This window comes from Herpailurus yagouaroundi, unplaced genomic scaffold (assembly GCF_014898765.1).
Source record: "Herpailurus yagouaroundi ecotype Mexico unplaced genomic scaffold, PumYag 28, whole genome shotgun sequence".
Lineage (NCBI taxonomy): Eukaryota > Metazoa > Chordata > Mammalia > Carnivora > Felidae > Herpailurus > Herpailurus yagouaroundi.
Window position 1 is genome coordinate 112,504,240 of NW_024412376.1, and position 17,029 is coordinate 112,521,268.

At 34.5% G+C, this 17,029-nt stretch overlaps 1 protein-coding gene across 3 annotated transcripts in view; it reads left to right on the top strand.

The window, feature by feature from the left end:
- TMPRSS11F (transmembrane serine protease 11F) overlaps positions 1-17,029 on the top strand; it is a 96,404-nt gene that overhangs the window by 8,528 nt on the left and 70,847 nt on the right. For 2 of the 3 annotated variants that reach the window (XM_040482089.1, XM_040482073.1), the window contains exon 2: positions 8,771-8,851. In XM_040482089.1, the coding sequence (XP_040338023.1) occupies positions 8,841-8,851 (11 nt within the window). In that variant the 5' untranslated portion in view covers positions 8,771-8,840. Of the gene's footprint in view, positions 1-8,590; positions 8,852-17,029 lie in introns of those variants that run through there. The other variant, XM_040482081.1, reaches the window with a different exon arrangement.

Below are 17,029 nucleotides of genomic sequence, written 5' to 3' on the forward strand. Positions count from 1 at the left end.
TCTTTCTTTCTTTCTTTCTTTCTTTCTTTCTTTCTTTCTTTCTTTCTGTTTTTCCCTCTTTCCTTTCCTTCCTTCCTTCCTTCCTTCCTTCCTTCCTTCCTTCCTTCCTTCCTTTAAGACAGGCAGGGAGGGGAAGAGAGGGAGGGAGGGAGAGATAGAGATAGAGATAGAGAGAGAGAGAGAGAAAATCCCAAGCAGGCTCCTCACTGGCAGTGCAGAGCCTGACGGGGGCTCAAACCCATGAACTGTGAGATCATGACCTGAGCTGAAATCAAGAACTGGAAGCTTAACTGAATGATTCACTCAGGTACCCATGAATAGATCTTTTAATGTATTGTTGGATTCAATTTGTTGGAATCTTTTTGAGAATTTTTGCATCCATGTTAAATAGGGAAATTGGTCTGTAGTTCTCCTTTATAGTGGGGTCTTTGGTTTTGGAATCAAGATAATGCTGGCCTCATAGAGTGAGTTTGGAAGTTTTCCTTCCATTTCTATTTTTTGGAAGAGCTTCAAAAGAATAGGTGTTAATTCTTAAATGTTTGGTAGAATTCCCCTGAAAAGCCATCTGGCCCTGGACTCTTGTTTTTTGGGAGACTTTTGGTTACTGAATCACTTTCCTTTTTGGTTATGGGTCTGTTCAAATTTACTGTTTCTTCCTATTTCAGTTTTGGTAGTGATACGTTTCTAGGAATTTTTTCATTTCTTTCAATTGCCCGATTTGTTGGCATATAATTTCTCATAAAATTCTCTTGTTTTGTTTGTATTTCTGTGGTATCGATTGTGATCTCTCCTCTTTCATTCTTGATTTTACTTATTTGGGTCCTTTCCTGTTTTGTTTTGTTTTGTTTTATCAGTCTGGCTAGGGGTTTATCAATTTTGTTAATTCTTTCAAAGAATTCAAAGAACCAGCTCCTGGTTTTGTTGATCTGGTGTTTTGTTTTTTTGTTTTTTATTTTTTGTTGTTTTTTTTTTTATAGTATTGATTTCTGCTCTAATCTTTATCATTCCCTTCTGCTGGTTTTGGGCTTTTTTTGCTGTTCTTTTTCCAGCTCCTTTAGGTGTAAGTTTAGGTTGCATATTTGGGACCTTTCTTCCTTCTTTAGGAAGGCCTGGATTGTTATATACTTCCCTCTTATGACTGCCTTTGCTGCATCTCAGAGGTTTTGGCTATCATGTTTTCATTTTCATTGGCTTCCATGTACTTTCTAATTTCCTCTTTAATTTCTTGGTTAATCCATTCATTTTTTAGTAGAATGTTCTTTAATCTCCTAGTATTCATGGTCTTTCCAAATTTTTTCTTGTGATCTCAAATTTCATAGCACTGTGGTCTGAAATATGCATGGTATGTTATTGATCTTTTTGTACTTGATGAGAGCTGATTTGTGACCCACTATGTGATCTATTCTGGAGAATGGTCCACTGTATTCTGCTGCTTTAGTATGAAATATTCTGAATACATCTGTTAAGTCCATCCAGTCCAGTGTGTCATTCAAAGCGATTGTTTTCTTGCTGATTTTCTGTTTAGATGATCTGTCCATTGGTGTAAGGGGGGTGGGTATTAAAGTCCCATGCTATTATGGTATTACTATCAATGAGTTTCTTTATGTTTGTGATTAGTTGATTTATATATTTGGGTGTTTCGAGTTGGGGGCATAAATATTTAAATTGTTAGCTCCTCTTGGTGGTTAGACCCCTTAATTATGATATAGTGCCCTTCTTTATCTCTTAGTACATTCTTTGTTTTAAAGTCTAGTTTGTCTGGTATAAGTATGTCTACTGAGGCTTTCTTTTGACATCCATTAGTATGATAGATGGTTTTCCATCCTCTTACTTTCAATCTGCAATTGTCTTTAGGTCTAAAATGAGTATGTTGTAGGCAGAATACTGGGGGATGCCTGGGTGGCTCAGTCAATTAAGCATCCAACTCTTGATTCAGCTCAGGTCACGATTTCATGGTTCATGAGACTGAACCCCAAGAAAGACTCTGTGCTGACAGTGTGGAGCTTGTTTGGGATTCTCTCTCTTCCTCTCTCTGCCCCTCCCTTCCTCTCTCTCTCAAAATAAATAAATGAACTCAAAAAAAAGTGGCATATGCTGTAAAATGTTAGATCATATTCTGAGCTCATGTTTTATCATCTGAGAATGGTATACATCAAAACAATGGCAGTGGTTAACTCTGAGTGGTATGGGGAGATAAAAGAGACTAGAAGAGTAGGTATTAATCCAAAGAGACTTTAGTCATATCTTTGATATTTAAGAGGCTGGATATATTATTTAAAAGTATTAGGAAAAAGAGCAAGACTTCCTCCCATGCTTCTCTGAAAGAGTTAACCTTCCCAATAGGTCAAACTTCATACTTCTTTATTATTTATACTCAACCTTTCCCATTTTTTGAGGAATGTTTATAAAACCAGGTATATTTACTCATAAAAAGTTCACCTAATCAAATACATGAAATTTCAATACATCAAAATATGATAAAAGCCAAACAACAAATACCAGTGTCACTGTTAACTGAACCCTTAGCCTAGGATGCCATCTAATGACCTGACATCCAAGGCTTAGTGAAGATGCCAATCTCAATCAAGGAATTAAACACGAGTAATGTGTTGCTTCTTTCTTAATATTCTGTAGATTTAAAAATACATGTAAAATAAGTTCTAGCAGTTTCCTTCCATACCTCTTCTAATGACCTTGTGCCTCACCCACCTTATAGAGTGTGAGCCCTTCTCTTTGAAGACTAAACTATATCAGACTAGCCTATATATACTCTACATGTCAATAACTCAATAACACAATGGGTGTAACTGCTTAAAAACAACTATGAGAATGCCAGAGAAGGCAAGGAGAACTATGAGAATGCAAAAAAGAAGGAAAAAATACAAGAAATAAACAACAACTGCCCCCTACCACTCATCTGTCTATGTAATCTTTCCAGGATAAGGAATAGGAAAAAAAAAAAAAAAAAAACTTGATCAGGAAGCTAAGTGTCCTGATGACAGAACTGACTGCCATCTCAGAGTTATGTGTCTGAACAATGCAGATAACATCTCTAGATCTCATTTTATATATATTTGATGGATAAATGGATAGGTAGGTAGGTAAATGATAGGTGACATATGATAGATAGATAGATAGATAGATAGATAGATAGATAGATAATTTCAGTGTTTGGACTAGGTCCAAGGCCCATAGATATATTTGTTTTTTTTAATGTTTTTTAATGTTGGGAAATCAGCATGGAAGAAATGCAGTCTCACCCATAGCCACAAGCTATACTCTTCATAGCATTGCATGATAACATCAAACATATCATCCAGAAAGCTTTTCAACATGGTTTTGTTGTTGTTGTTGCTGTTTTGTTTTGTTTCATTTTGTTTTTCTGTTTTCATGAGTTTGGTCATTCCTTGTTCTTTGGCCATTCCAATGACCCAGTGCACTAATTGATCATTTGATAACAGAGAAGCATACACACTCCCTGTTGGGACACATGGAAATCCTTCCTTGTATAGCTTTGGCATCATATTATTGGACATTTGGCTATTTGACTTTAATGCTATACTTATGCTCAAAGAATTTTTAAAGAAAGACTCTTTTGGTGGAAAGATCTTTGGCTTTAAGAAGTTCATATTTTTTCAACTTTTCTGTTATAGACTACCCTTTCATCTAGCATTCAAACTTCTTATCAGGTTGGAGACCAAGGTCAAGTTTTTTTTTCTTTCTAAAGATGACAGGTTTTAGTTAGTCAGTAGTTACAGACTATTACCACGCCACCCCAGGAACATACATTTTTAGACTTCCTATCATGTGAAAAAGTTCATATAGATGTTATTAAGCCATTTATGTACATAGAAGACCTGTTCATTTTAGAAAGCCAGAGTTAAAAGTATCATGAAAGAAGATATGTGTGAACTATAGATATACTGAAAGTGTAACAAAAGAATTTCCAAAATTTGAGTTGAAGTTGATGTAGTGTTCTATCTCAACAGAACCTACTAATTTTTTCCCAAGAGTTAAACAGCTTGTACATAAACTATTTTCCAGTAATGTCACCCAAAGAATGAAAATAAATTACTTTTTATTAGAAACAATCGCAGTGCTATTGATATTAGACAATTCCCCTTCCATATAAACACTTAAATATCTTCTATTCCCCAACATTTATCTAAATGATAAATGGATCACAAAGCACAAAAAAGTGAACTCTATATAAAAGAACTCTATATAAAATGCAGAAATATATCTTGTAATTACTTGTAAAATAATTTGAGTAGCAGTATTTTTAAATATAGAGACTGATAAATTATTTTAGATTTATAGATTTAGATAAATACAAATATTTAAATAAATACAGCAAGGAAATCATTTAATACTTTATATTTGAATGAAGATAGAATATTCTACAACTTTGAAGATGGTTATAATGAAGTAATTAAGCTATTTGTATTGAAATAAAATAATTTCTCTTATATGTAAAATATATATTTTGCCTACAAATAAACGTTTTCTAGGGGCATCTGGGTAGCTTAGTCTGTTAAATGTCCGACACTTGATTTCAGCTCAGGTCATGATCCCAGCACTGTGGGATCAAGTCCAAGATAGGGATCTGCACTGAGCATGGAGCCTCCATGAGATTCTCTCTCTCTCTCTCTCTCTCTCTCTCTCGCTGTCTCTCTCTCACTCTCTCTCTGCCCTTTTCCCCAACTCACGTGCTCTCTCTCTCCAAAATAGAGAAGAAAAAAACTATTGACTTGAACATTGGCTCAAAAAACTCCAAGACCTATTCTATGAGATGAAAAAAAAAAAAAAGCTCATATATTATCCTTTCATCTCAGTTCCATGATTTAATGAACACATGGAAGTGATACATGAAAATGAGTTGATCTTAGAGTGAGTGTCTCCAATTTTTGTCACCCCAGTTGTCTGGGCAAATGATATCTGTTAGTTTTTATATATATTAAAGAGAGGCTATTCAATTTGGTGTTCTTTTCCTTAGGTCAGTGATACATTCATTCTAGTCCAAAGAACTCATTGTTTCCTTTGAGGGTGGCCTCTTCCATGTTATCACCCTTTGGCAGTGGTCGTACATTAACTCCTTTACGTTCCCTCTTCAGTGGTAAAATTGAATTAAAATTGTCTTAATAAGTGTAAGATAAAACTTAAGGCCACTTCTCAAACCTTAATCTGTTAGCAAGTATGAGGCTAATTTATTTGTATGTGATAATGCTATTAAGTTCATAAATTAATTTATTATAAAATCTGCAACTACAGGGAAATGTATAAAAACCTTTTATAGATTCTACTCTAAAAGTTCTCTTTTTTCTATTCCTTTCTTTTATTTTGGACACTGAAGAAATATGATCAGTTTGGGAGTATCTTAACTTTCCCCTTGATGTCATGATGTAATGTCATCTTATTGTTGACTTTCCCCATTGACATTTTGCAACATACACTCCTTGTGTTTTGACCAATAATAAATCAATCAACAATGCAGTAATAGAAACCAGTATTGTGCCTGCACACGTGTAGCGAGGTGTGCTGAGGGTGCTGAGAACCAATTAAATAAAACTCACATGTAGTAATTTCACTTCTACAGTACAAACTGTTAATGCCTGCCAATCTTCAGAATTAGCTGATAGTTATTCAGCCTTATAAGGAACATTTATTTAAAAAAATGCATATGTGGGGTGCATGGATGGTTCATTCCATTAAGCATCTGACTCTGGCTCAGGTCATGATCTCATGTGAGTTCAAGCCCTGTCTTGGGCTCTCTGCTGTCAGCGCAGAGCCCACTTTAGGTCCTCTGTCTGTCTGTCTGTCTGTCTCTCTCTGCACCTCCTGAACTTACGCTGTCTGTCAAAAATAAATTTAAAAACTCTGCATATGCTAAATTAATTAGAATCCAATACATCAATATCTTTAATTATGCATTACAATTAAAACTAATTTAATTAAAATTTAAAAAAAATTGTGTAGACACAATATATATTGCTGAAAAGAGAACCATATAAACAGAAGAGTTTGGAAATAGCACTTTTGAAGTCTGTTGAAAACAATTAGCAATATAGGACTAATCTCAGAAAAAAATGAGAGTTGGAGAGAAGAGTGTACCTAATAATTTTGTGAGCTTTATTATGAACCAGGCATTACTTTAAGTCCTTTACATTTATTACTTCATTTAAACTATGTACAAGTATTATCCTCACTTCACAGAGGGAGAAACTGGGATGTAGAAAGTTTAAGACTTTTCCTAAAGTTTATACAGTTAGTTGATGACAGCAGCAGGAAATGAACCCAGCCATCTTACTTGGAAGCTTAGGGTACTGCAACCGCACCATGGCAAAGACATTACCTCAGAGAGTAAATGGAGTTATTTTACATATTCACTGAAAGTAGAAGGAGGAGGAAAAAACGAAAACAATTAAAGAAATAGAACATTTAAAATCAGAAGATAATTTGAGAGAATGGAATAGGAAGAAAGATTCCTGAGCGTAACAATTGAACCTCTAGTTTTGCATATATATGAATGTAAGAAATACATGCTTACCACATGTCTCATTCCAGAAATCTCAAAGTGGATTCTTGTACTTACAAGGTTCTTGTACAGAAAAATTTCCTCCATTTAAGCCAGACTTTGTTTTCTCTGTATTATCTACTAACATAAAGAACTGAGGGGCGCCTGGGTGACTCAGTCGGTTGAGCATCTGACTTCAGCTCAGGTCATGATCTCACAGTCTGTGAGTTCGAGCTCCGCATCAGGCTCTGTGCTGACAGCTCAGAGCCTGGAGCCTGCTTTAGATTCTGTCTCTCTCTCTCTCTCTCTCTCTCTGCCCCTTGCCTGCTCATTCTCTGTCTCTCTCTGCCTCAAAAATAAATAAAAACATTAAGAAAAAAATTTTTAAAAAGAACTGAGAATATTTTAATATTATAATATTAATTTATGCAAATATATTAATTTATTAATGAGAATATTTTAATGTAAAGATTAAAGCAATTTTAAAAGCATATGTGTATGATGTTAATTTCAAGTTAAAACTTTTTTTTAAATGTTTATTTATTCTTGAGAGAGAGAGACAGACAGACAGAGCATAAGCAGGAGAGGGGCAGAGAGAGAAGAAGACACAGAATCTGGAGCAGGCTCCAGGCTCTGAGCTGTCAGCATAGAGCCCAAAGCGGGGCTCAAACTCGTGATCCATGAGACCATAACCCAAACCAAAGTCGGACACTTAACTGACCGAGCCACTCAGATGCCCCACTAATTTCAATTTAGCATGGTACTATAATACAGAAACAATAATGGGTCTTTATTGTATATTAAAATTAGTATAATTTTTCTAGTACTTTTTTTGGTTATAATTTTATGATTTTTTTCACTCTTGAAAAAAATCAAATCTCCAAAGAACAAAATTACTTTCTGCCAAGTTAAGTTATGATTTTCAATATAGATAAAGTGATTCAGTAACTTTTCTGAATTATTTATTCAGAAATTTTTATTCCTTTTCAAAATTCTATTGTCACATGTCTTTTTTTTGTTGATAATTGATTACACAAACTGACAATTTGGCCAGTTTTTCCATTCATAATATGTCTTGAGAAATATATTTCATATTCATGACTATGTGGAATATTATAATAAAAATGTTGGAATTAGATTGATATTGTTTGTAGCATTTTAGATAAAGGTATTCTGTATGAACAACAACAATGCATGTTTATTTTTTTTCCTTTAATATTTCCTGGCTCTAAGCCTTTAAAAGCAGCTCTTAAAATTGTCATATCCATTCTGAAACTTTACTGATCTTCATTAGAAGTTCATATATTGAGACCAGAATCTCTGTGAACGAATGCAATTATCTAAAGTGACAATAGGGGTGCCTGGGTGGCTCAGCTGGTTACGTGTCTGACTCTTGATTTCAGTTCAGGTCATGATCTCATGGTTTGTGAGTTCAAGCCCCGCATCAGGCTCTGTGTTGATAGCGTGGAGCCGGCCTGGGATTCTCTCTCTCCCTCTCTCTCTGCCCTTCCCCTGCTTGTACTCTCTCTGTTTCAAAATAAATAAATAAAAATTAAAAAAATAAAGTGAGTATAAACACTGAGGAATTCATACCCAGTTAAGATGAACTAAGCTGTTCTTAATGATGAGAAAGAAGAAAAAAGTTGTTTTTTTTTTTTTTTTTTTTTTTTTTTTAATGTTCCTCTTTTGCCTTTTGGGGGCTAATTAAATTATTTCGATAAAATATATAATCTTTAGAGCTAAAATGCACAAAAAAGCTAACACAAGTATTGCCAGTTTACTTATGATCAAAATAGTTCCAATGAGTTAAGTACCATGCCTGTGGTCATACTACCAAGGTGGTGGAGATAAGCACCCTGGCCCATAGCCCAGGTCCTCACCACAGGACCATAAAGTTTCTCTTAAAGGGAAGAGACACAACAATTCTCATGAAGAAAGGAAAAAGTACCATTGAGGTGCTCTAATGTTTTGTTGTTGTTGTTGTTTAAACAAATTGGAACCACACCTCAATCCTGATCATACCTCCCCAACCGGAAAAGTATGGTCTTCTGAATCATCAGCAGTTGCATGTTGTGCCATCCGCTGCTTGGAGCTTCTCTATGCTATGAAGTATTAATAATTACTTCACTGTGTTGAACTGGCTGGCACAAAATTGATCATGTTCTTATCAGGCTACATCAGGACAGCAGATCTCAGTCAGTAAACCTGTAGGACTCGTTTCCTTTCTTGTTGCCAGTGACTCTTATTATTTTCCAGCCTCCCAGCCTTGACCTGGCTGATAGAGATCAGATGGTGACTGAATAGAAGCTGCCCCAGTCCTGGGTCCATGATGTACGCGTAAGTACGCAGCTTTTCTCAGTCAGAGTTATCAACAGGGACAGAGGTTCACAACTCCTGAGATGGGCAGGACAAACGGCTAGTGGATGGTGCTTTAAAACTAAGAGGTTTTTTTAAAAAAATGTGTTACTATATTTTCTGTTAAAGTTTTATTTTGTTGCTATGTTTAAATATAAGATTTTTTAAAAACAAAAGGAGCCAATATGATCCTTTCTTTCTAAATAACAGAAATAGAAATGATATACAGTAATATATTAACTATATTATATTTAAACATTTAGAAAAACCTATGCTTCAAAAAATAATCTATAATACAGTTTAGTTAATTTCTTTGGTATGATCAGTAGCTTGGAATAAATTTTTGTCTTATGCTGCTTTGTGAAGTATATTCTGGGAAAATTTGAAATATAAGAGGAGAGTTTATTGGAATTTCAATTTTTAATTCTAAATAATAGAAAGTATGGTAGCAGTAAGATTTATATATATATATGAAGGATGAAAATTAAAATTCATATATAAATAACTATTCAATTAACAAAATCTAGACTATGTGACATTTGCCATGATAGACATACATATATATATATGTATGTATGTATATATATATATACACATTTAGGTAATTTCAGGCTATTGTTTAACAGACTCAGAAATAAATAACTAATATTTTATGTGAGTGATTTCATTCAACACCTGCTTAGTCTAACCTTGCTTCTCAAAGAGATTCTTGACCCCTCTACAGACACCAATTTCCCACAAGGTTTGCATTGACTGATGTTTCAGACTTAATCATGATTCTTTGATAATTATAATTGTACAGTCATTTGATTTTGTCTTCAATGAAACATAGTACTTTAAGCCTGTAGGCTCTGGTGCTCTTAGATAATGAGTGTTCTTGCCCTTCCTAAATTACTCTGAAATAAAAGCATTAGCCTGAGGAAGACTGTCTATTTCATACATAAAGCCTCTCCCCACAGGCCTTTTAAGGACAGCCTGATACAGCATATTATCTGTACTTTTTATTAAATAGGAGAGGTGTACTTCTTATTAAATATGAGAAAGTATTATTTCTAATTCACCACAATAAGGACAGAGTAAGACAAAATGTGCAGTAGGAAAAATTAGTTTTGTATTTAATAAACATTGACAAATAATGCTATGCTCACAATTTCAGTTGTAAACAATTAACAAAGAACTTGAAGTTCTCCCATTCTCATTTTGCTCAGAATTCTGTAGTATGGCTTTTCTGTCAGCCTGGTTCCTCTCTTCCCAACTTCTGGTATCATCTCTGTCCACTCCTTTTCCCACTCTAAAAGTATCATTACGGACACATCAAATTTCTATATTGAAACCTCATCAACTCTGACCCAGAGTTTATAATTCTGAGGATTTTAAGTATCTTTTCTAATTGGATTCTATATCAGTATTATTTTTAACATGGATATTCTTTCAAAAATGTGGGCTGTGCCACAAAAGTAAGAAGGGTAGGTAGCAGGCTTATTGACTTCCTTAGTACAGGTATTTTGTCCATGGGCAAAGAGTCTGTCTCAAAGAATGAATGACTTAGATGCTATAGCTTCTTCACAGCAGCTCCGTCTTTCTCACTGTGGTGTAGTGGAAAGAGCACTAGCCTGACATTTAGACGTGTCCTAGATCCAGCTTTGGACGCATTGTCTGGACAAGTCACTTATCTCTCAAGACTTCACTCCCTTTATGTGTAAAATGTGAGGAGAGTTTACACTAACAGAAGTGGGGGAGTAGTTGTCACTATTAATGGGACTAGAAATCGTTTTTTGGTGGGTAAGCACAAAGCTATTTTATTTATTATTTGGCTTATTTTGATATTATTTATCTTGGGTTTTTTTCTTGGTTAAATTAAATAATTGTGAAGTAATATGTGATATTGGGGTTTTTGTTATATTTTTACCATAGCATACCTAGTAAGTCTAGATATTGAATTGTGGAACTGTTGTTTTAGATACATGATTATGTGTGTGTTCCATGCTATGATGCAGAACATTTCTTACTGTGGGTCATGGCAAAAAATATTTTAAAAAACTGCATTAGCCTTAAAGTCTTTTGAATTCCATGATTTCAAAAGTGTTAATAGCTAGTTAATATGGAGGACATTAACTTTCTTAAGGCACTAGAGAACCACTTAAATTATCCCCGAGTAGAGCTTTTCTTTCACTAGTCCCTATATCTGGTGCCTCCCACAGGTGAGGCAGAGATGAGATATGGCTACCTGCAATACAGATACTTTAGTGGCAGGATGCCACACCCTGAGGGCACAATCTGACAAGTGTGGGAAAAAAAAGTATAAACAGAATGCTATAGGGATACCCACTCTATCTCATAAAGGCCTCTCTGAACATATAATGATTGAGTTTAGTCTAAAAAAAACCTTCAGAATCAGCTGGAGGAGAAGGAAGTCAGGATTCTGGACTGGTCGAACACAGCTCTTGCAAAGGTCATGAGACTTGACATACACTGGTGAATGGATGTTGGAAATTATCAGATGAAATGAGCAATTGGTCAGACGATGAAGGACATTTTGTACCAGATGAAAATCACTGAGCTGTATTATGAGAGTTGAGTAAAACTTTAGGCATAAGGAAGGAATGACAAAACTTGCTATTGAGAACCATTCAGGTAGACAGAGCAGTCTAGGGGGTCTCTACTGGTGTAGTTGCAGAACTGCACATATACACATACACATGCACATAGACACATATATACATGTGCATGAAGGGAACAGCAGGGAGACTGCTATGTACAGGTTGTTTCTTCTGTCTAAAATGAATGTTCCTTCTCACAGTTGATGAGATTCCATATCTTCCTTAAAGATTCTAATCAAAATCGCTGTGAATTTTTTCTTACTTTACATTTTATGTGTTAATTATTCCTGAAGCACAGCCATCCTATTAAAAACGCATAAACATTGTATATGCTACTGTTGTCACTTCTCTGTATGGTCAAGTATTTTACAATTATGGCCCCCAGTCAAACAGACAGCTCTCTATATTCCCAGTGCTAAACACATTGCCTGGCCCATTGGAGACCCTCAACATTAGTCTGGTGACCTATGATAACGTATGCCTAAAGCCAAAGAACAGAGACTGAGAAAGGAGGAACGGTTGGAGTCAATGAAAATTTCAAGTTTACTTTTCATTACATATCTATTCAAGAAGGCCTAGGAAATATTTGAGGTAGAGTAATTCAGAAGGTAAACAAAAAGCCAAACAGTAGAGAGAAGAAAACTTGTGTTGTGGTGCTGATGGGGATTTATTATAAAAGAGATGAAAGCATCACATAATGCCTATAGACTAGATTTTAAAGTTTCATTTATTCATTAATTCAACAAATGCCTATTATTCTAGCTTATAGTGTACCAGTAGCACATTATATACACATATAATATAGACACATATATACATGTACTATATATGCATTGTGAGTATATATCATGTTTGCATATATACACGTATCATATGCACATAAACGTACACATAGACACATATAGGAATATAAAAACATTCTCTACTTTTCTGGTGTTTATAACCTGAGGAGACACCATATTAAACTAAACAAACAAATGGTTATGAAAGACAAATACAATAAGTATGAGCTAATTTTTTTCCAAAAGTTTTCTGTATTTCTTTTAATTATTTCTGGAATCAGTGATAATGTGGGCAGTGATAACTGCTGGCTTTTTTAAAAAATAGACTTTCAGTTTATATGATAACACTCTACAGCCTACTTTTATCTGCAAATAAATGAAAGCTAAGTTTGTGAAATGCATTTGAAAATATTAAATATTTTCCTATATACTTAAAAAAGCCTTGTGAAGATCTAAATAGGGCCTCTTAACATTCTTCAATAAGTGTAGAAAGACAGCATGGAAACCAGTATCTTGACCAAGAAGATAGTGCTGTGTGCAGTTGTTTGCAGTAGTCTTTAAAAAGGGTATTGTAGGTATTTACCCAAAGGATACAAAAATACAGATTTGAAAGGGTATATGTACCCCAGTGACTATGGAGAGAGGCCAACTGTCCATCAACTGATGAATGGATAAAGAAAATGTGGTGTGTGTGTGTATGTGTGTGTGTGTGTGTGTGTGTGTGTGTGTGTGTGTATTGGAATATTACTCAGTCATCAAAAAGAATGAAATTTTGCCATTTACAATGATGTGGGTGGAACTAGAATGTATTATGCTAAGTGAAATGAGTCAATCAGAGAAAGACAAACACCATATGATTTAACTCAAATGTGGAATTTAAGAAACAAAACATATGAACATATGGGAATGGGGGGAAATAGAGAAGAGAGGAAAACAAACCACAAGAGACTCTTAGTGATAGAGAACAAACAATGAGTTGATGGAGGGAGGAGGGTGGGGGATAGACTAGATGGGTGATGGATACTAAGGGGGGAATTTGTTATGATGAGTACTGGGTGTTGTATGTAAGTGATGAATCACTGACTTCTATTCTTGAAATCAATATTGCACTGTATGTTAACTGAAACTTAAATTTAAAAACAGGATGAAAAGGAAAATAAATAAAATTAACAAAAGGATGGAGTTTAAAAAAAAGGATATTGTGTCTTTGGAGTACTGTGGGGTTAGATGTAGTAGGGTAATGGATGGATTTTTGGGAAAAATAGCAAGATGGTTTTCATGCTATTGAATCATATATTCATTATATGGTTTCATTATTTATGAAGCATTCGAACCCTTAGCACTTCAAGAATATTCACATCAAAATCCAAGTTGAGATGTCAATTCAAAGAGATATGAGAGAAGTTTTCATTTGCTGTTTTAGACTCTGTACATTAAATTTTCTTCCAATAATGTATACAACTAAACTTTGACTTTTAACTGATTCCTTGTAGTTGCCAGTATTAAAATGTATTTGTCTTTGAATTATTTTACAAAGTTTTTAAGATTTTATAATTAATTGTTTATTACTGCTCACTATTTGAAAACAGGCTACTTTGAGGCATTCAGTAATTTACGTAACATCATTGGGTGAAAAGAGCAGCCCACAACTTTGGCATTTTATATAAAATGAAAATGAATTAATCTAAAATATAACTGTAGAACATATACAGTAGTGTGATCTTTTAGTGGGAACCATATGAAGTTGCCCTTTTATAGGTTAAAAATGACTGAGCCAGAAATTTCACATGGTTCAAACTACTCAAATCTCTTCCAGGTCTTATTCTGTTTATAAATACACACATATGAATACACATATAGAATGACTGACACAACTTTAAAATTCCATGATTTTAAAAAACTATGAAGACAACATTTGAAAAATCCTCCATACTATCTAAAAACCACAGACTTGGATACTAGAATGTAAAACAAACTTGAATACACATCCTAAAAGGTGAGATAAGGTAGAGCGAGCTGACAAAAATTAACTCCTGGAAAAAAAAAATCCAGTGCAAAACAGAGTGTAGGGTGTATCTATACACTATTGTAAGCAAACGGGGGAGGGGGGGAATCCAGTTATTTATTTAATCTACAAGGTGTCAACAACTCTTACATGTCCCCCTTTTACAACTGTTGACAGATTTTTGCATATGCTCTGCACTGCTTCTTTTCATAATCAACCAGATAAACCGAAATAAATAAAAGGACCTGAAATGAATGAGACGTTTAGTACAACCTGGCAGTGTCAAGTCATAAGAGAAGCTATATAAAGCAAGAATCTACAGCTTTATCTTGATAAAAGTTTTTAAAGATAGATTAAAAATCAGGTCAGTTATGTTACTCCCATCTTACACACTCAACTCCTGATTTTGGTCATACGTGCAGACATGAACAAGTTGTCTGTTAAAGATAGTGTTGGGCATATTAGCCCAGACACCGCCTCGAAACTACGTCAGTGTTTTCGTTTTATCTCTCCTCTCTACTATGTCAATGAGGCATTTCCTGCCCAATTATGTTCTACCTTCTCCTCCCTCTTATCATTCATCCTTCCATAATCATTTTTCTCCTTGACGGTTACTTGCCTCTGATTATACCTTTACTTTCAATCTCAAACTTCAGTTGCTTTGGTGGTACTGGCCACCATTTCTGCTACTGGCAAGAGAGAGGAAAGATCAATGTATTATTCTATTCCGTATATATCATGTCACTTTTAAGAACATATTAACTCATGGGATATTGTGATTGGGTACTTGGGTTATCATCAGGTAAAATGGTTCAGACAAGTACCATCACCTGTTCACATTTTTGATAAGGTTAAGTGAAGAAATATGCCCTCTTTAGAGGAAAACATAAACTTAGAATCCTCGCTTTTCATGATTCATCTTTGTTGGAGCAACTACTTCTTGTTTAGGACAGCTCCTGTGTCCTTCACCCTTTGGTCCAACAAGAGCAGGAAAAATTTAGTCAGTATTTACTACTTCTTTAAAATTGGTAAAACCATTCATTTTCCTTTGTTGCTATTTATTTAACTGGTCAGCTGCCATCTTTCTCTTGTTGACAACAGCTTTTAAAAGAATATTAAACATTGCTTATAACAACCCTGTGGCAACAGGGAAGGATATAGCTTATTAGCTGAGAAAGACTTCGTTCACAAACTTCTGGATTTTCAATCAAATTTTTAGTAGTGTTGTGTACATCTATTTGTATTGTGTGATTTGTCCTGACTCTTTCAAGGTTCTCTATTAGTTGGAAATTTGCGTGGCTGAGGTAGGGTTGCAGTTTATTATCAAGGAACATAGCAAAGGCAACCGACTGTATTCTTACTACACAATTCTAATAAGCTAAGCTACGTACCCCTTTTATTAGTAAACTGGAATTCAGGTTCAAGGATCAACCTACATTCCCTCAGAAAAAAGTTTTTTAAGTGGATCAGGCACTCAGGGAGCACACTGCATATCTCTAAACTAATGAGGATAAAGGGTGCTAGATTCATGATTGTCTTTCTGGAAATGATTTAATGCATTTTAAATAAAATGTAGTTTGATTCAAGACTGATGTATTAGTTGTTCTAGGTGCCTGAAATGGGATTTTCTGCTTCAATTATGTGTTACATATTCATTAGAGTAAATGAAATCAGCATTATTTAGAGTGGAATCCACCTACCAGAATTGCATTTTCTTTGATTCATAAATTAATGTTGTATTTATAATACTTAATTGTTTAATAGCATAGGAGAAGATATATAGAAGCTGAATTCCAAATTCTGCAATACTTATAATGAAATATGGCTATTATTATTCACATAGCTATGAAATAAGCTTTTTTTCTGACTCTAATTCCTTTTCAGAGTTTTATCTGTGGCCAGATGTAATACCATGATAAGTCAATTAATGGACTTTCATCGAAATATAGAAGTAAATTCCTGTTGATTCATTTATAAAAATAGAAGTAGAATCTATCAGAATATGAAATTCAATAATGGAGTCCTACAAAAATGGAGTCCAAACAAAATTTAATATTTACACTGTTCAAACTTTACACATAGTTTGTAGGCTCTCTCTAAAAGTTCAGAAGTTCAAATCCAATTATTTTATGTGATTCCATAGCTACATAGTGTTTCTTTAAACCACTGGGACTTAGATTATTTTACTATAGCAATTAGTTCATTATCAGTGGAAGCACCTGGGTGGCTCAGTTGGTTAGGCCTCCTCTGACTCTTGATTTCGGCTCAGATCATGATCTCATGGTTTGTGAGTTCAAGCCCTGCTTGAGATTCTCTGTCTCCCTCTCTCTCTGTCTCCCCCTCTCAAAATAAATAAATATTTTAAAAATTTATCAATGAGCCATTTAATGTATACTCAGACCTTCAAAAAATAAAAAATAGCTGTTTGAAAAAAATACAAATCTAATGAAATAGCATTTGGGTTGCATGGTATTTTAGTAAATTCATCAATGATAAGGCAATTGAGCATTTGAGGGGAAAATTCTAAGAATGAGAAACTCTTAAACTCTGTATCCAGTCTAGCACTCTTACCTACTCATTACCTCTTTCACACATGACACCTCAGAAATGTGACAGAAAGATTCTGGGACATGTTAATTTTGTTTATTTAATATGCAGATTATATTAATGGCAAATGAGAACACTGTTGATGCCCTTTATCTAGGACATTTATATCTTAATCATACATCCTCCCACTGAACTGGATTGCAAAATACCATTGAAATACAAACCT